The sequence below is a fragment of the Phascolarctos cinereus genome, unplaced genomic scaffold, assembly GCF_003287225.1.
Source record: "Phascolarctos cinereus isolate Bilbo 61053 unplaced genomic scaffold, phaCin_HiC Scaffold_3;HRSCAF=262, whole genome shotgun sequence".
Lineage (NCBI taxonomy): Eukaryota > Metazoa > Chordata > Mammalia > Diprotodontia > Phascolarctidae > Phascolarctos > Phascolarctos cinereus.
The window spans coordinates 157,668,032-157,687,948 of record NW_027555736.1 but is presented as its reverse complement, the minus strand read 5'-3'; the positions used below and the strand labels follow the sequence as shown (position 1 = coordinate 157,687,948).

General features: G+C 36.1%; 1 protein-coding gene across 8 annotated transcripts in view; it reads right to left on the bottom strand.

Annotated features, from left to right (window-relative positions):
* The window catches only part of NEDD4 (NEDD4 E3 ubiquitin protein ligase), a 163,885-nt gene that overhangs the window by 33,637 nt on the left and 110,331 nt on the right, over positions 1-19,917 (bottom strand). For all 8 annotated transcript variants that reach the window (XM_020981375.2, XM_020981382.2, XM_020981389.2 and 5 more), the window contains 5 exons: positions 14,306-14,425; positions 3,610-3,816; positions 556-633; positions 244-298; positions 97-155 (listed from right to left, as the gene is read on the bottom strand). In XM_020981375.2, the coding sequence (XP_020837034.1) occupies positions 97-155; positions 244-298; positions 556-633; positions 3,610-3,816; positions 14,306-14,425 (519 nt within the window). The remainder of the gene's footprint in view (positions 1-96; positions 156-243; positions 299-555; positions 634-3,609; positions 3,817-14,305; positions 14,426-19,917) is intronic.

The window sequence follows — 19,917 nt, the reverse complement described above, 5'->3', positions numbered from 1 at the left end:
TCCAATGCCTACTAAACTGTAAACAGATAATTTATGGAAGAATGACTCAGGGTTAATTGTATCTATAAAAGTACAGATACATAAAGGGATACTTACTGGTCTAGCTGTTGCTACATTCTGCAATCGAGGATCTTCCCATTGTGTTCTTTTTATATCTGAGGGGAAAAACGTATTCTTTTCCTTTGTCATGCATAAAATTAAACATAACAAAAATGTAATATTTGAAGATCACAATGCACATACTGTGATTTATGTAGAAGACTCTTCCATCTGTGTGAATTCTCTCTTCCCATCCTGGCTATAATAAAGAAAGGATCTCAGTATTATTTGGGGGAGCTTTTGATTGCTTAGATGAGAAAACGTCAGTGGTTCTATAATTCGTTCATCTGATATGGCATGTTACATTTTTTGGAGCAAGAAGTTGGAATCAGGAATCAGGATTTGAGAGCATATTTTTAAAACATTAAGAAAATACAAGTTGATATATTACTATACATCAAAATTGAAAACATTTCACGGAGTCAAGTTATAACTGCAAGAGTTCCAAAAACTTACAGGTAAAGGCCCTAGATCAGCAGTATCGAGGGATGTCTTTCTTCTCAGATGAGCTGGAATTTTCAATCTTGGATCTTCCTTTTTTGGTATAGCAATAGAAAAATCAAAACCAAAAATCACATTTAAGCATGATGAAAATGGTATCTTCTTTTACCATATTGAAGAACATTTCCAATTCCCTCCTTTAAATAAAAAGTCCATTAGTAATTATAGTTCTACATAATTTGGGGGCTAGGGATGATTACTTCTTTTTGTACTACTCTAGTCAAGCCTACACTATCAAAAGAAGGGCTGGAGACCAATTTTTTTCAGAGTGTGATCAGCATTAACTGTCACCTGTTTTACAGAAATTATCTAGAAGATTTAGTTACTGTTTTCCAAATATGGGTTTTGTTTTGTTTTTGGCTATACAGGATTATTTTATACATATTAGCGTATGGAGAGTTTAAGAATAAGACTGAAATTTCAAGTCTCAAATCTGAATAAGTAGTGGAAAAAATACTGGGTTTGATATCAAAAGTTTTAGGTTTGAGTTTTGCACATGACATTCATTAGCTATGTGACTATAAGTCAGTCTCTGGGATAATCATCTACATTAGAAAAAACAAGTAGCTGGAGAATGTTTACTGATTGAATTATAATATGCAGTTGTGTGGACAACTTACTGAGCTTGCCCATCAGCATATATACCTTGGACAGACACTGCAAGTGAACAATGGGCCCAGAATTAAAGACAAAAACAGGTTGGACTGCCTTTGGGAAACTGCAGGTCTCTTTTAATCACCCCAGACTATCCTCTGAAAGAAAAGACCACGTTTTTCATACCAATATTCTACTAATGTTGTTATATGTAAGTCACAGAACGGTATAATTTACAAAGGACTAAAACAAATATCACTCTGAGGGCAATGGAGAAGCACACATATGGTAGGGGTGAGTTGCTGTACCACATAACAAACAAGAAACTATAAATCCATCTGTACTGGTCTCAACTGTTAAACTGATTTTACTAGGTAGGTTCCTGCTATAAAACACATCAAGTAGGTTTCTTCCTGAATTTTTCCAGAGGAAAATTAATTCTTATAATTAATAGATACAGTAAAATGCCATTTTCTGGAGAATTCCATAAAATGTTAATTCTTTTTTTTTTTTTAAGGCAATTGGGGTTAAGTGACTTGCCCAGGGTCATACAGCTAGTGTCAAGTGTTTGGTCTGAGGCCGGATTTGAACTCAGGTCCACCTGACTTCAGGGCTGGTGCTCTATCTACTGCACCACCTAGCTGCCCCCAAAGTGTAAATTCTTTTTGAAAGAAGGTTAAATAGCAGTATCATTCTAGCTTATTGATAATGATATTTATATGACAATATGTCACAGTATACTGTCTGAGTCCCCACATAGAATTAAGGGTTGGAAGGGATTTAAAGATCATCTCATTCAAAATCCCCACTTTCCAGATGAGAAAAATGAAGTCTAGTGAGGTCAGATGGCATGTCCCCACTTAGAGAGCTAGGATTTAAATCTGGGTCTCTTGCCTCCAAACCTAAGGCTAAATCATCCCATGCTGCTTTTCCCAGCAGTACGCGTATTATTATCCCCATTTTAAAATGATGAAACTATGGCTCTGAGAGGATAAGTGACCCATAGCTTGGTTATAATGGAGCCAGAACTCAAGCCCAGATCTTCTTCTTCTGAGTCCAGTATTTTTTCCACTATGTCATAGTGCCTCAATTTATCAGCACTGTCAAGTTTATCTGGTATTAAAATGGAATCTTCTTTATCAAAAAGATGTATTTTAGAAGACTTTAAAAAGTCACCAATTTGTCCTCTTTATGTTACTTCATATTTATTTACATAAATTTATTTTATATGAAATATATTTCAATAGTATTTTAATTCTCCCTAATGTATGTATATTATCACATCTGAAACTACAAAAATACTGGAAATAACATTCCAATGTTGCACTAAAAATAAATCCTGTTGAAGATTTCCTTCCATTAACAGAGAAGCAGCCTGGTAAAGTAAATGGAAGACTAATCATTTTCCAATGCTCTCTCCTGCTTCTGTGTCTTTGCAGAGGCTGCTCTCCCTTCGACTTCAAGTGTCACCTCCTTCAACTATCCTCTCTTGATTACCAGCCACAGTTAGCATGCCCCTAACTCCTGGAATAAGTTGGTATTCATTTTGTGCATATCCTATATTTACCCATCTGTGAACATGCTGTACTGCCCTAGAAGAAGCAGCATCCTGAAAGCAGGAATCACTGTGCTTTTGAATTTCTATCCACAGTACCTAACACTTGGTTTGTTGCTTGGTAATTACAAAATGCTTGTTCATTTATTCCACAGATTTTGAATGGATGAAAAAAGTTAAAATTTCTTTTTTAGTTTCTTAAAACAGTCCATAATTGGCTAGGAATATAGTGTGAGGATGATTAAAGGAAAATCTAAGTTTTATATAACACCATTTTAAAAGAAATGCCTTTTTCGTACAATGGAAAAAAAAGATTTAAATAATGTTCAGAAACTTTTAACTTTTGTTAAGTCTTTGGTGCATTAAGATTTACCAAAGGGAAAAAAAAAGAAAACTGGCAACCTTTTCCCTTCATCACTTAAACAAAATAGAATGCTTTCTCAATAGCATGATTAGGATAGTAGTGAATTTTTATATTCTTTTGAAAAACCTGCTTTTGGGGGCAATAATCTTGGTCTCAATTTTTTGAGACTAATAAGTAATGTTTTCTTTTGGAACAGGGTTTCCATTAAAATTATCCATTTTCATCTTCTTAATCATGCTTAACTAGTGTGTGAAAAAACAAATTATTATTTAAAAATTAGGATTACATATAACAATAAGTATTAAGTGCCATAAAGACAATATCCTAAAAGGTTTAGTGACTTTAAAATGATATAATATAAAATAGAACATGAGCAGTTTTGAAAGTATAACTGTATTATCACTATGATTAATTTAAAACATCTCGAACATCCAGTACATAGAATGCAATTGGTTAATATAGGTTTATTAAATGAATCAAAAGTTATTAAAATTACCCAGGTGGTAGTTTTGGTATTGTGATCAATGAAGAAAGGTCTGCCATTTGGTGCATGTCGGACTTCCCAACCTTTAGGAAGAAATCTCTGCTGAAATTCAGATTGCTGATTAAAGGAGAGGTGTGATGAATCACTTGTAGTTGTGTGCTGCTGAGTAGATGTAGAAGGACTTTGGTGTGATGGTAACTGAATGTTCTCTACTGTTGCCTATAATGTATTAAATTGAAAAAAAAATTTTGTGGGTTACTCACACTGCTGTAGGACAAAGGTATGTTTATTTTTTAAATTTAATATTTTATTTTTCCCAATTACATGTGAAAACAATTTTTAACATTCAGCTAAAAAAAATTTTTGAGTTCCAAACTCTCTGTCTCTCCTTTCCCTCACTGAGAAGGCAAGAAATTTGATACAGGTTATACATGTGCAGTCATGCAAAACATATTTCCATGTTGGTCATGTTGTAAAAGAAAACAAAGACAAAAAAAGAAAAAGAAAGTACGTAAAGAAAAAGTATGCTTTGATCTGTATTCAGAATCCATCCGTCCTTTCACTGGAGATGGATAGCATTTTTCACCATAAGTGTTGAAGAACTATCTTGGATATATTGCTGAGAAGAGCTAAGTCAGTCATCACATCATGTTGCTGTTACTATGTACAATGTCCTCCTGGTTCTGCTCATTTCAGCATCAGTTCATTTAAGTCTTTCCAGGGTTTTCTAAAATCTGCCCGCTTATCATCTCTTATACCATAATAGTATTCCATTACCTTCACATACAACAACTTGTTCAGCCATTCCTCAATTGATGGGCATCCCCTCAATTTCCAATTCTTTGCCATCATTAAAGATCTACTATAAATATTTTTGCATCCTTTTCCTTTTTATTTTTTATCTCTTTGGGATACAGACTTATTGGTGGTATTTCTTGGTCAAAGGGCACGCAAGGTTTTATAGCCCTTAGGCCATAGTTCTAAATTGCTCTACAGAATGGTTGAATCAGTACACAACTTCACTAACAGTACATTAGTGTCTCAATTTTCCCACATCCCCTCCAACATTTATCATTTTCTTTTTCTGTCATACTAGCCAGTCTGGCAGGTGTGGGGTGGTTTTAATTTGCACTTTTTCAATCAATAGTGATTTAGAGCATTTTTTCACGTGATTATAAATAACTCTAGATTACTTCATCTGAAAACTGCCTGATGATATCCTTTGATCATTTATCAAATGAGGAATGGCTCATTTCTATAAATTTGGCTAAGTTCTTTATATATTTGAGAAATGATGTCTTTATCAGAGAAACTTGCAGTAAATTTTTATCACAATTATGATTACTATGTATTTCTCTCAATCTTTTTCCCCCCATTTATCCTTCTCTATTTTCACCTTGTCCATTCTCAAAAGTGTTTTGCTTCTGACTTTACCTTCCCCAATCTACTCTCCTTTCTATGAAAACTTCCCCTTCTCTCTTTTACCCTCCCCCTACTTTCCTGTATAGTAAAACAGCTTTCCATACCCAAATGAATGTGTATATTATTCCCTCTTTGAGCCAATTCTGATAGGAGTAAGATTCACATGCTCCCTCTCCTCACCTCCTCCATCTTCCCTTCCACTGTTAAAGCTCTTTCACGTCTCTTATGTCAGATAATTTACCCCCATTCTACATCTCCATTTTCCCTTCTCCAGTGTATTCCTCTTTCTCATCCCTTAATTTTATTTTCTTAGATAATCATCCCATCATATTCAACTCCCACTCATGACATTTGTCTATGCATACTCCTTCTAACTGCCTTAATAATGAAAAAGTTTTAGGAGTTAGGAGTATCATTTTCCCACATAGGAATGTAAACAGTTTAACCTTATTGAATCCCTTATGATTTATCTTTCCTACTTAGCTCTTTATGTTACTCTTGAGTCTTTTATTTGAAAGTCAAATTGTCTATTCAGCTCTGATCTTTTCATCAGGAATGCTTGAAAGCCCTCATTTCATCGAATGTCTATTTTTACCTTGAAAGATCATACTCAGTTTTGCTGGTGTGGGTGATTCTTGGTTGTAATCCTAGCTCTTCTGCCCTCCAGAATATCATATTCAAGCCCTTTGATCCTTAATGTAGAAACTGCTAAATTCTGTGTAATCCTGACCATGATATCTGAATTTTTTTCTTTTTGCTGCTTGCAATATTCTCTCCTTGACCTGGGAGAGCTGGAATTTGGCTATAATATTCCTGGGAGTTTTCATTTTGGGATCTCTTTCAGGAAGTGATCAGCAAATTCTTTCAATTTCCATTTTACCCTCTAGTTCTAGAAAATCAAGGCAGTCTTGATAATTTCTTGAAGAATTAGTCATTTCTTTTTTTGAACATGGCTTTTAGGCAGCTCAATAATTCTTAAGCTATCTCTTCTTGAACTATTTTCCAGGTCAGTTGTTTTTCCAATGAACTATTCCACATTTTCTTCTATTTTTCATACTTTGGATTTTGTTTTATTGTTGACTTTTCATAAAGTCATTAGCTTCCACTTGCCAATTCTACTTTTTAAGAAATTAAGTTCTTTGGTGAGCTTTTGCATCTCCTTTTTCATTTGGCCAATTCTACTTTTTTTTTTCCAAGGTATTCTTCTCTTCATTGTATTTTTGTGCCCTGTTTACCATTTGGCCTAATCTGTTTTTTTAAGATGTTATTTTCATTAGTATTTTCCAAGCTGTTAACTCTTTTTTTCATGATTTTCTTGTACCATTCTCATTTCTCTTCACAATTTTTCCTCTACCTCTCTTACTTGATTTTTAATATCCTTTTCGAGCTCTTCTATGGCCTGAGACCAATTCATATGAGGCTCTGTATGTAGCAGTTTTGACACTGCTGTCTTCTTCTGAGTCTATGTTTTGACCTTCCCTATCACCACAGTAACTTTCTATAGTCAGGATCTTTTTCTGCTGCTAGCTCAGTTTTTCCCAGTCTGTTTCTTGACTTTTTATTCTATGCTAAAGCAGGATTCTGCTTCCAGAGTGAAGGGGGCACTATTTCAAGCTTCAGATTTTTTCCTGCAGCTGTTTTCAGAGATAATTAAGGGGACATAAAAGTTTTCAATTCTTCTACGGTGGTACAATCTAAGGACAGTTGTGTGTACTACTCTCCTGACCTGTGGTCTTTGAGTGACCACAAGCACTCTTTTCTGTTCTTCAATTGTGACCAGGGTCCCTGCTCCTCTACGGGTGTAAGCTCTTGTCTGCTACTACTACTGCTCCTTACCTTGGGACTGAGACCCAGAACTGTGAGGCAGATCCAAGTATGGGCAATGCAATAAAATCCTGCCTCTGGTGCCAGCAAAGGGACTCCTGTAATCTCCTTCTGACTAGTTGTCTGACTCCTCATCTGTGGGCTGAGAGGTCAAGAAACCACCACTGGCCCCACCAATTCAGTAACTCCCCAAGGCCTACTGCTCGTTTGCTGTGGCGCAGACTGCACTGGACTGCGCTCCATTCTCACTCAGATACAACAGACCTTTCCTGCTGACCTTTTAAGTTGTCTTGGGCTGGAAAACTTTCACCCCAGCCTTTTGTGGGTTCTGCTACTTCAGAATTTCTTTTGAGGCATTATTTAAAGTTGTTTGGAGGGGTTTTGGGGAGAACTCAGGGGAGTCTCTGCCTTTCCTCTGCCATCTTGGCTCTGCCCTCCCAAAGGTGTGTTTATTAAGGAGAAAACAAAGTAAGGATTTACAAATTGGGTTTGTATCCTAATATAAGAATCTTTTTTTTTTTAAGGATAGGCAATGGGGTTAAGTGACTTGTGAAAGGTCACACAGCTAGTAAGTGTTATGTGTCTGAGGCTGGATTTGAACTCAGGTCCTCCTGAATCCAGGGCCAGTGCTCTATCCACTGTGCCACCTAGCTGCCCCAAGAATCATTTTAGAAGATACAATGATATATTACTTTTCCCAATTGTTTTTGTAAATGTTCTTGCCTCTTTGAATCAGTGTTTTTTTTAAAGATCTTTTTTTTTAATCTTTACTCTTTTAATAACATAATTTCACAATCAATTTCCAGCTAAGATACTGTTTACCTATACAAGATGGAATACTCAACATTAGGATGTGCAAGAGTTGAAAGTAATGTGCTAACGAAAGTGGTAAGGAAGTATGTTTCTGTGAATTTCAGCTTTGTATTCTAACTCTGATTTTGTTTGGAAAGCAGATAACCAAGTAGATGAGAAATAATCATGAATATCTACTAACCAGAAAATGTGACCTTTTTTTTTCCTAATGGCATCTCTTGATGTTCCCATACTTTATTTTATTTTTTTTAAATTAAATTAAATTTAATTAAAAAAAATTTTTTTTTTCCATATGCTTTTGAGTTGAAAATTTTTTCTCCCTTTTTCTCCCCCCCCTCCCCAAGACGGCACACAATCTGACATAGGCTTTACATTTACATACCCATTAAACATATTTTCACATTAGTGAAGTTGTAAGTAAAAATTAAAACCAATAGGAGGAACCATCAGAAAGATGAAACAAAATTCAACTTAAGGTAAAAGTAAGTGAGAGCGATTCGACTTCCATAGTTCTTTCTTTGGATGTGGACAGCGTTTTCCATCCCGAGGCCTCTGGAGATGTCTTAGATCCTCGTAATGCTGAGAAGGGTTCAGTTTAACATTCTTAGTCATTGCATAACGTGGCTGCTATTGTATACAAAGTCCTCTGGGTTCTGCTCACTTCACTCAGCATCAGACCATATAAGTCTTCCCAGGTTTTTCTGAAGTCAGCCTGTTCATTATTTCTTATAGAACAATAGTATTCCATTACATTCATATACCACACCTTGCTCAGCCATTCCCCAATTGATGGGCATCCTCTCAATTTCCAATTCTTTGCCACCACAAAAAGAGCTGCTATGAATATTTTTGTACATGTGGGTCCTTTTCCCATTTGTTTGATCTCTTTGGGATACAGCCCTAGAAGTGCTATTGCTGGATCAAAGGGTATGCACATTTTTATAGCCCTTTGGGCATAGTTCCAAATTGTTCTCCAAAATGGTTGGATCATTTCACAACTCTACCAACAATGTATTAGCATTCCAATTTTCCCACATCCTCTCCAACATTTATCATTTTCCTGTAGAAAATGTGACTTTTAAAAGAGATATAGTATTCCTTTCTCTTCTCTGTTGGAATATCCTTCATTTTCAAGGCCCCTCTTAGGTACCACCTCCTCCATGAAACTTTTTTGCTGATTCCCTACCTAGTAGTCTAGCTTTTCCTCAAACTTCTCAGAGCACTTTGCTTGAACTTCTCCTTTTTACTTATATTCTCACTTGTACTATAGTTATTTATGTATATTATAGAATCTCAAGGGCCTAAGGAATCTCAAAGTCTAGTTAGATCAAACTATCCCAGAAGAATACCCTATGCAACATACCCTAGAAATGATCATTCAGCCTCTACTTTAATATATTTAATGAGAGGGAATCCCAAGAAAGCCCATTCCATGTCTGGATACTTTTAATCATTAAGAAGTTGTTATCTGATGTCTACTCAGTGGCCCACGTGCAAGTTTATAATTCTTATAATTAGCTTAATTACTTGAACCTAAGTGAGACAACTGGGACCCTTAGCATTTAAGAAGTACTTAAGGTATGAAATGAATGGACATTATGCTCATGTTTATAGTTTTTCTTAAAGAATCAGATTTTGGAGTTGAGGTTCAAAAATCAGTGTAGTATATGGTTATAGCCACAAAGGCCAAGAAAATGCCAAGTCTCTTCAGGAAAATTATTAGGAAAAAATTTGAAAAAATATATAACAGAGCTAGAGAATGAGAATATTCAGTTAAAAAAAAAGACTTAATCTTAGCATAGATGACTTAAGGGTCACAAATGGAAGAGAATCAAGGACTAGACTATTTTTTCTAATTCCTACTAATTCTCAATAAATTCCAAAAGACTAATTATGCACCTGAAGTGGAACAATTAGAGCTGTTTCCAGAAAGCAAGAAATCTAACAAAGCCCTAGCCTTACTATTCCAGCGGAGAATGCTAATCCTTAATGAACACACTCAGTACCCGTCTCTTATAAGTCTCCACACTCTGGCAGGGATTTCGAACCAAACCATCAGCTTCTAGACCTGCGCAGGATTTCTCTCCTGCTATGGTTTCTGTCAGTGTATTCTACTCTGGCCTTTCCTCCCATCACAAAAAATGCATGCAGGTATGAGGAAGAGGAAGTACCCTGGAGGGGAGAGTGCACTTGTTTTTCTTTTTGCCTGAAGCAGCCCTTAGGTTAGTTAATATCATTCACTTCCCCAAGACTGGAAAAGGCTAACTTAGCCCACTAAGAAAACTAAACAATAAAGGGAACAAGACTGGAATCTACCTAGGGCCAGGTCTCTTTCCCTAGAACCTACTTGGGAGCAGGGACTGAGTGAGGCTAGTGGAAAGCAAATTCCCTAGAATGCGAGAAGGTTGAGACAACTTTGAGATTAAACTCTGGGAGTTAAACCATGATAAATGGGGGTAGGTTGGGATAGAGTAGTCAGAAAGTGAGCAACAGAGCAATATAAACGAAAAACACTAAAACAAAGATCCCAGAAGGAAGAAAGTTTAGTTTAAAACCTTTAGGAGGAGCAGATAAATCAACAGAGGAAATGCTAAAATCAAAAGAGAAGAAATACCAATACATATTAAATACTTCAAGATAAAGGAAACTAAATCAATACTTAATATATAACTTAATATGGAATACGGATTCTTGAGAAGGCATGGAACTGCACGGTTTAAGACAGAAATGAAATGGTTTAAGAGAGAAATCAGAATCTTGAGAGAAGGCAGAAGGAAAGAAATGGCAAAATTTACAGCATGCCCAAAAAAGATAATTAACAGAATTTTAAAAAATAAACAAACATACCTGAATTCATAGTCATGAGTAAAAATAAGCATAAGAGAGAACAGAATGGGAATGCAAATATAGCCAAGTGAAAGAAAATGTGGAAGATGAGCAAAAAACAGTAATAAGAGAAAACATGATCTCAATGCAAGCAAAACATATTGATCCAAAGACAAGATGTGTAGAGACAACTTAAGGATTAGATGTATCCCAGAAGAACATAACAAGTCCTAATACCTGAACACTATAATGAAATATAATTAAAGTTTACGCTTCGCAAGAAAGGATAAGAATTAATGAAAAATAACAAGGTAAACAAATCCTTCTTAGAAAAAGATGAAGAAAAGGGGAAAAAAACTAACAAAAGAAATTAGAGAGAAAAGGAGAGGGGATTTTGAACTGATTACTTAACCGAGAAAGAAAAGGGTCAAAAGAGTGATGAATTAGATAATTAGGAAGAAAAAAAAACAAGACCCCAAAGCTAGGGAAAGGGGTGAAAAACAGTAGAGGGAAGGGAACAGAGCTCATGTGGATAGGACTGCCTTAAAGCAGATTAAGAAAAAATATTTGTAGAGATACAGTACTTAAAAGAAGAACAAAAAAAAATTTCCAAATTTGAGAAAACCCATGAGAAAACTCCCACACATAGAGAACAAGAAAACCCTAACTTCATAACTTTAAGTGGTTTAAATGGAATAGGGAAGGGAAGGGAAAAGAATAAGCATCTACAGTATGCCTACCATGAGCTAGGCCCTGTGTTACTTTGTTGTTGTGTTCAGTTGTTTTTTTGGTAATTTCCGACTCTTCTGTGACCTCATTTGGGGTTTTCTTGGTAAAGATAATAGAGTGGTTTGCCATTTCCTTCTCCAGCTCATTTTACAGATGAGGAAACTAAGGCAAAGAGGGTTAAGTGACTTTCCCAGGGTCACACAGCTATTATGTGTCTGAGGCTGGATTTGAACTCAGGTCTTCCTGTTTCCAGACTTGGTCCTGTATACACAGTACTACCCAGCTGCCAGGCACTACGCTAAGTGTTTTATAGGTATTATTTGGTTTGAATTGATTAAGCAATTCATTAAAATGAAAGCATGATAGGCTGAATGTGAAAACAAAGTCCCTCAATCTTTGGTTTACAAGAAACACATCTAAAAAGAAAAGAAATACACAACAAAACTGAGAGGCTGGAACAAAATTTAGTGTACATCAGGTGAATCCAAAAAAGTAGGAGCTGAAATCATGCTATTAGAGAATGCAAAAATAAAAATTCACACTATAAACTGGGATTAAAAGGAAATTATAAGTTAAAATAGCATAGCATCTAAATTCATGAAGTTAAAAAGTAACTGAATAGCAAGAAGACACAGTAATACAATAATAGTAGGAAACTTCAATGTTCCTTGCTCAAAGTTGGATAAATTTAAAAGATAAATGAAAAATAAAGAATTAAACAAACGGCTGGAGGAGTTAGAGCTAAAAGGATAATGGCATGCTCTGAATGGGACTGTTAAGAATTTAAAGGAGAATTCTTTATCAAAATTTCAAAGAACAATTAATGTCAATGTGACATGAATTTTTCTCAGAAACTAAGAAATCACTCTGCCAAACAGTCAGTAGGTCAATTAGCATTTATTAAGGAATTATAACATGTCAGATACTGTGCTAAGTGCTGGGGATAAAATATGGCAAAAAACAGTACCTACTCTGAAGTAACTCGCAATGTAGTCGGGAAGACAAGAGGCAAAGAACTAAGCACAAACAAGATATATAAAAGATAAATTGGGAGCAGTCTCATAGGGAAGCCACTAAAGTTAAGGAAGACAGGGAAAGGCTTTTTGCAGAGGGTAGTACTTTAGCTAAGACTTGAAAGAAGCCAGGGAATGGAGAAAAGGAGGGACAGACTTTCAGGCATGGGGGACAGCCAAGGAAAAAAGTCTAGAGTCAGGAGAGAATATGATGAATACAGAGAAGCCCAGAAAGACTTCATAAATGAATAAATGCAAATCAAAGTAACAAAGCCAAAAATAATACACATAATTTGATAACATGAATAGAAAACGCTAGTTGACTGACTAAATAGATGTGTGTATTTCTCAATTACTCAAAAGGGTGTGGCTAATTATTCAATAATGAAATTTATCCTATTATCTAAATTTATTGTTTTCTCAATCTTCTCCAGAAGCTGGAAGGGTCGGATGCCTCTAACTTGATTAGGAAACTATCTATCTAGTTCCATTAATCTTGGTGTGGGTATATTGTGGAGAGAAAAATCCAAGATATTTAAACCTCACATCTCAGTTTCTAATCCTTAGTCCTTAGTTTCCAGACTTAAAATAAAATTTCTAATAGGGAAAAGATAATGCTAAAAGCTTTTAAAGCACTAAAATAATAACAATACTAACAGCTGATATTTATGTACTACTTTAAGGTTTGCAAAGAGCTATTTTAAAATAGTTTAAATTATTTGAGCAGTAAATAGTGGAAAAATATAACAGAATGCAAAAGAGAAAACAAAGTATTACAAACATCTCTGGTGTCTTAAATTGTTATCAGTCCCCCGATGATTACACTCTTCCTTCCACTCATGTAAAAGCAATCCTCCATACATTAGTAGGCAGTTTCATAAAGTGCTGTGGCTAATCTTCTGATGAATCTCTTCAAACTTATGTTAATTTTTGGATTACAGACATACATAAAAATCCACCATTGTCACACACTTGAAGTCTCTCTAACTTAATATGGTCTGTATAAGAACTGGCACCATTTTTAGGAATCCAAAGTCATCTTCAGTGAATGACGAAATACCAAAGTAAGGCTTTAGCAGAGGAAAAATCTCACCCAATGAAGTTACAAAAAAAATTCACTAATATGCTTCATTCTATTTCCCAAAAACTAACTTGCAGAGAATGTAAGCTGATCATATACTTCCTTCCCACTGCTGCTAGTGCTTTCCTTCCCAAATTATCTTATACTTACGTGTTTTTCCTCTCTTTGCTCTGATTCTGACTCCCTCAAATCTGTCACCATGACTCAGCTTCCATTTTCCCCTGGAAATTCCCTCAGTGCCTATGGCCTCCTCACTCTGGAACTGTCCTCCAACCCTGTGGCTTTATCACTGTGGAACATCCTTTTGACTGTGGCCTGCTTCTGCCATTGATGAGTTCCAATTTGAGGAACTCTTTCTTCTCCTACACTTGCTTCTGACCTTTCAATCTTTGCTACTGCATCTCAAAAAAGAGGTACTAATTCAGGTCCATCAACTTGGTAAATGAAACCAACCAACCAGAAAAAAAAGCAAGCCAATAAGAGAATATGAATAGGCCTAAAGTGGAAAAAAGATACTCACATTGCAAGCTGAGTACCTTTCTCTCCACCCCACCTCCATAAGCTTCCCTTTATGTGTTGTCTTCCCAATTAGAATGTAAGCTCCTTGATGGTAGGAACTATCTTTTTCCTTGTTTTTCTACCCTCAGAGCGTGGCATGGAGCTTGTACATAAGTAAGAACTTAATAAATGCTTGTTGGCTGATTTATTTTACATATGCTTATATATGTACATGTTGTATCCCTTAATAGACTGTGAAGTTCCTTGAGGAAAAGAACCATTTTTTTTGTCTTCCCAAGTTCCTAATGCAGTGTTAAGAACACAGTGAGTGTTTAGTAAATAACTGTTGAACAATTTATACACCACCTGTGATTGTCATAAGTAGCATCAGCTTAGCACCAGTGTCAGCATATAAATAAACAAAATATGAAGGAAATATGAAGTATCTCCTTCAAAGGTAATTCAATTAGAAAACAATTTTATACATGTGCTACATGGGTACCTGTGTAATAGGCTTCATCCATGTTGTAGTTCTGGAATTGTGATCTATATAATATGATCTTCCTTTATCATCCTGTTTTTCTTCCCAGCCTGGTGGTAATCCAGATGAAGTAGGCAAAAACTAAAAAAACCAACCAAACAAAAAAAACATTAATGAGTGAAAAAAATATAACAAAGTTTAAAACTACCACTAACTAGAAGAAATATTTATTTTACTGATAGTTTTCTTTAAAAGGAACACAAGGGGGGCAGCTAGGTGGCACAGTGGATAGAGCACCAGCCCTGCAGTCAGGAGTACCTGAGTTCAAATCCGGCCTCAGACCAAACACTTGACACTTACTAGCTGTGTGACCCTGGGCAAGTCACTTAACCCCAATTGCCTAAAAACAAAAACAAAAATTAAAATAATAGATAAAAAAAATAAAAGGAACACAAGAAATATTTTAAGTACTTGAAGCAGTGTACCAAATAAAACAGTAATTAAATTCACTAATGTACTATCATATTAAGCCAGGCAGATAACCTATGAGTTAACATCTAGGTACAGGCCAGCCAACATGCAGATTACAGGGTAGAAATAGTATAGGTCAGAGTAGATAAGCGGAGCACACCTTTAGACAAAAGCTGTCTCTTTTTGCTAAAGGCTGGGGGAGACCCAGGCCTACTACATTTGGAGTTATATGGAAACCAGATTCTTTCCAGGTCTTCTGTAAAACAGGCATTGGTACAATAGATAAAATAGAGGTGCCAAACACATGGCCTGTAGACCACAGATGGCTCACAATACCCCAAGGGCAGCCTGAACCAGATTAAAATATTATTAGGAAATGTATAACAAAATAAACAAAAATAAAATATAGCAAGTTAGTGTGTAGTTTTCTATGTCAATACATATGGCCCACAGGGATCTTTTTGTATAATGTGTTTCTATTTGAGTTTGACACCAGCACTGTATAATACTTAATCTCCAATATATAGATGGTAAAAGAATATAAACAGACAATTAACAAAAGAGTAAACATAAACAGCACATAAACACTTGGAAAATGATGTCATTAATAGTTAAAGAAATGCAAGTTATAAAAGCAAAGAGTTAACTCAGGACTATCAACTTGTCAATATAAATAAATAAAATAATGTGACTAGAACTACTGGGGGAAAAGAGCACTTATACAATGCAAGTTAGTACAATCTTTCTTGTTTTTCTTTTGTTGTTCTTTTTTTTGGTGAGGCAATTGAGATTAAGTGACTTGCCCACAGTCACAGAGCTAGTAAGTGTCAAGTGTCTGAGGCTGGATTTGAACCCAGGTCCTCCTGACTTCAGGGCCAGTGCTCTATCCACTGCTCTACCTAGCTGCTCTTGGTACAATCTTTCTTAAAGGCAATCTGCCAATTCACAGCAAGAGTCATAAAACTTCAGAAGCACAGGGATTTGCTTCTGGGAGCCAAGATGATGGAGTGAAAAGGTAGTCGCTCTCACTCTCCCCTATCAACCTCTGAAAACCCAGAAAATATCACCCTAGAAAAAAACCCCTGGAACACCTGAACTAGAAGAAAGACGGGGAGCAGCAGTACAGCAGCCCAGCAAACGGGTCTCCCAGTGCCTCAGCAAAAATAAGGGAGGCAGAACTACAAGGGGCCCCAGGCGGATAAGTACCCTGTGGCATTCATCTGAAAGGAGTTGAAAAAAACAAGCTAAAGGCTTCCTAAAGCCCTGGCCTTGCTGATTCCAACCCAACAACAAGTGAGCCTCCAATTGTGAAGAAATCCTGAAGCCGAGGTGGTAGAGCAGGCAAACACCAACACCTGGACCTCCAAGTGCCTCAGTGAGGGCGGGCGGGGGGGGGGGGGGGGGGGGGAACCGGTGGAAACCAGCTCAGAAAACTACCAGGTGCCCTGGCAATCTACCGCAAAGGAATCTCCCAGTGCATTAGCAGAAACCAGGGAGGCAGCATTGCAAGGGGCCCCGGGCAGATAAACACCCTGCAGCACCCATCTAAAAGGAACTGAAGAAAGCTAAAGGAAAGGAAAAGCAGGCAACCTAGAATTGCCTGAAAGTTCCAGCCTTGCTGATTCCAGCCCAACATGAGGTAAGCTGCCAGAAACCTACAGCCTCCAATTGCCAGCATAAGAGGCCCCAGCAACAAAGCCAGTGACCAAGACCTAGGCTCCCAACACAAGAAGCTTGGGTCAGTACCCTCTGTTCCCAGCAGGAGAGCTCAATCTCTTTAAAGGCCAGGGAATAAAAAACACCATGAGTAAAAAGAAACGTACCATAGATTCATATTATGAGAAGAGTGAAGATCAAGACAGAAATTCTGAAGAGGACAACATTGTCAACAAACCCACATCTGCAACAACAAAAGGGAATATGAACTGGTCTGAAGCCCAAAAAGCCTTCTTAGAAGAGCTCAAGAAGGATTTTAATAGTCAAATGAGAGAGGTAAAAGAGTCCTTCAAAAATACAATTGGCCAGTTGGAAAAAAAATACACTGAAGAAAACAAGTCCCTAAAAAACACAATTGGCCAATTGAAGAAGGAAGGACAAAAACTAACAGAAGAGTACACTGAAGAAAACAAGTCCCTAAAAAACACAATTGGCCAGTTGAAGAAGGAAGTACAAAAACTAACAGAAGAGTATACTGAAGGAAACAAGTCCCTAAAAAACACAATTGGCCAGTTGAAGAAGGAAGTACAAAAACTAACAGAAGAAAACAATCTGTTAAAAACTAGAATTGGACAAATGGAAACTAATGTCTCTATGAGAGAGCAAGAATCAGTCAAACAGAAACAAAAAAATGAAAAAATAGATGAAAATGTAAAATACCTCATCAGTAAAACAACCGACCTGGAAAATCGACTCAGGAGAGACAATTTAAAAATTATTGGACTACCTGAAAATCATGATGAAAAAAAGAGCCTGGACAGTATCTTTCAGGAAATCATAAAGGAAAACTGCCCAGAAGTCCTAGAACCAGAAGGGAAAATAACCATAGAAAGAATCCACTGATCACCACCTGAAAGAGATCCCAAATTGACAACCAAGAAAATATAGCAAAATTCCAAAATTACCAGATGAAAGAGAAGGTGCTGCAAGCAGCCAGAAAGAAAGAATTTAAATATCATGGAACCACAGTCAGGATTACACAGGACCTTGCAGCTTCTACATTAAAAGACCGCATGGAACATGATATTCCGTAAGGCAAAGGAGCTTGGAATGCAGCCAAGGATCAATTACCCAGCAAAAATGAGCATCATTTTTCAAGGGAGGAGGTGGATATTCAACGAAATAGGAGACTTCCAAACTTTCCTGATAAAAAGACCAGAGCTCAACAAAAAATTTGATCTTCAAGTACAGGACTCAAGAAGGACTTAAAAAGGTAAATGGGACAGAAGGATACAATATGTGTTAATAAGGGGGGGGCTGTTTAAACCCCTACAAGGGAATATGAGACTTGCAACCCTTGAGAACTGTATTGTTATTACACCTTGTTAAAGGAGTATACATAAAGAGGGTGGATATTAGTTGACTTTGATGTAATGATAAAAAAAAAAATCTAATCAAGTTAAATGGATCCAAATAAGTGGATCAATCTGATCTTAGAAAATGTACTGAGAAAGGAGGAGGCAGACAAGGGTAAATTACATTACAGGAAAAGACACAAAATCCTATTACAGCAGAGGGAAAGAAGGGGGGGGAGCATTGTTTGAACCTTACTCTCATCAGATTTGGCTCAAGAAGGGCATAATATAATCAGTTAGGTATAGAAATCTTACTTGCCCTATAGGCAGTAGGAGGGAAAAGGGGAAAGAAAAGGGAGGGGGGAAAGGGGAGGGAGAAGCAGTAAGACTAAAGGGGAAGAAAAGGGAAAGGGATAATAAAAGGGGGAAGGGACTGAAGGAGGCAGGTCAAAAGCAAAACACTAGTGAAGGGGAAAAAAAAGGAGAAAGAAAAGCATAAATAGGGGGAAAAGGATGGAGAAAAAGACACAGATAGTAATCATAACTGTGAATGTGAATGGGATGAACTCTCCCATAAAACGGAAACGGATTGCAGAATGGATTAAAAACCATAATCCTACAATATGTTGTTTACAGGAAACACATTTGAAAAAGAGTGACACATACAGGGTAAAGGTAAAAGGCTGGAGCAGAATATATTATGCTCAGCTGAAGTAAAAAAGCAGGGGTAGCAATCCTGATCTCAGACAAAGCAAAAGCAAAAATAGATCTAATCAAAAGAGATAAGGAAGGAAACTACATCCTGCTAAAAGGCACCATAGACAATGAAGTAATATCATTACTAAATATATGCACCAAATGGTATAGCATCCAAATTCTTACAGGAGAAGTTCAGGGAGTTACAGGAAGAAATAGACAGCAAAACTATACTAGTGGGGGACCTGAACCTCCCCTCTCGCACTAGATAAGTCTAACCACAAAATAAACAAGAAAGAAGTTAAGGAGGTGAATAGAACATTAGAAAAGTTAGGTATGATAGACCTCTGGAGAAAACTGAATGGGGATAGAAAGGAATATACTTTTTTCTGCAGTACATGGCACATACACAAAAATTGACCATGTACTAGGGCATAAAAACCTCACAATCCAATGCAGAAAGGCAGAAATATTAAATGCATCCTTTTCAGATCATGATGCAATAAAAATTATATGTAATAAAGGGCCATGGAAAGATAGACTAAAAAATAATTGGAAACTAAATAATCTAATCCTAAAAAATGATTGGGTCAAACAACAAATCATAGAAACAATCAATAATTTCATTCAAGAGAATGACAATAATGAGACAACATACCAAAACCTATGGGATGCAGCAAAGCAGTTCTTAGGGGAAGTTTTATATCTCTAAATGCTTACATAAATAAAATAGAAAAAGAGGAGATTAATGAATTGGGCATACAACTAAAAAAACTAGAAAAAGAACAAATTAAAAATCCTCAACTAAACACCAAATTAGAAATATTGAAAACCAAAGGAAAAATTAATAAAATTGAAATTAAGAAAACTATTGAACTAATAAATAAAACTAAGAGCTGGTTTTATGAAAAAACCAATAAAATAGATAAGCCTTTGGTTAATTTAATTAAAAAAAAAGAAAGAAAACCAAATTACTAGTATCAAGAATGAAAAGGGTGAAGCTACCACCAAGGAAGAGGAAATTAAAACAATAATTAGGAATTATTTTGCCCAACTATATGCCAACAAATTTGACAATCTTAGTGAAATGGATACATATTTACAAAAATATAAATTGCCCAGATTAACCGAAGAGGAAGTAAAATACTTAAATAACCCCATCTCAGAAAAAGAAATTGAACAAGCCATTGATGAACTCCCTAGGAAAAAATCTCCAGGGCCAGATGGATTTACATGCGAATTCTATCAAACATTTAAAGAACAATTAATTCCAATACTATATAGACTATTTGGGAAAATAGGTGAAGAAGGAGTCTTACCAAATTCTTTTTATGATACAAATATGGTGTTGATACCTAAACCAGGAAGAGTCAAAATAGAGAAAGAAAATTATAGACCAATTTCTCTAATGAATATAGATACAAAAATTTTAAACAAAATATAGCAAGTAGATTG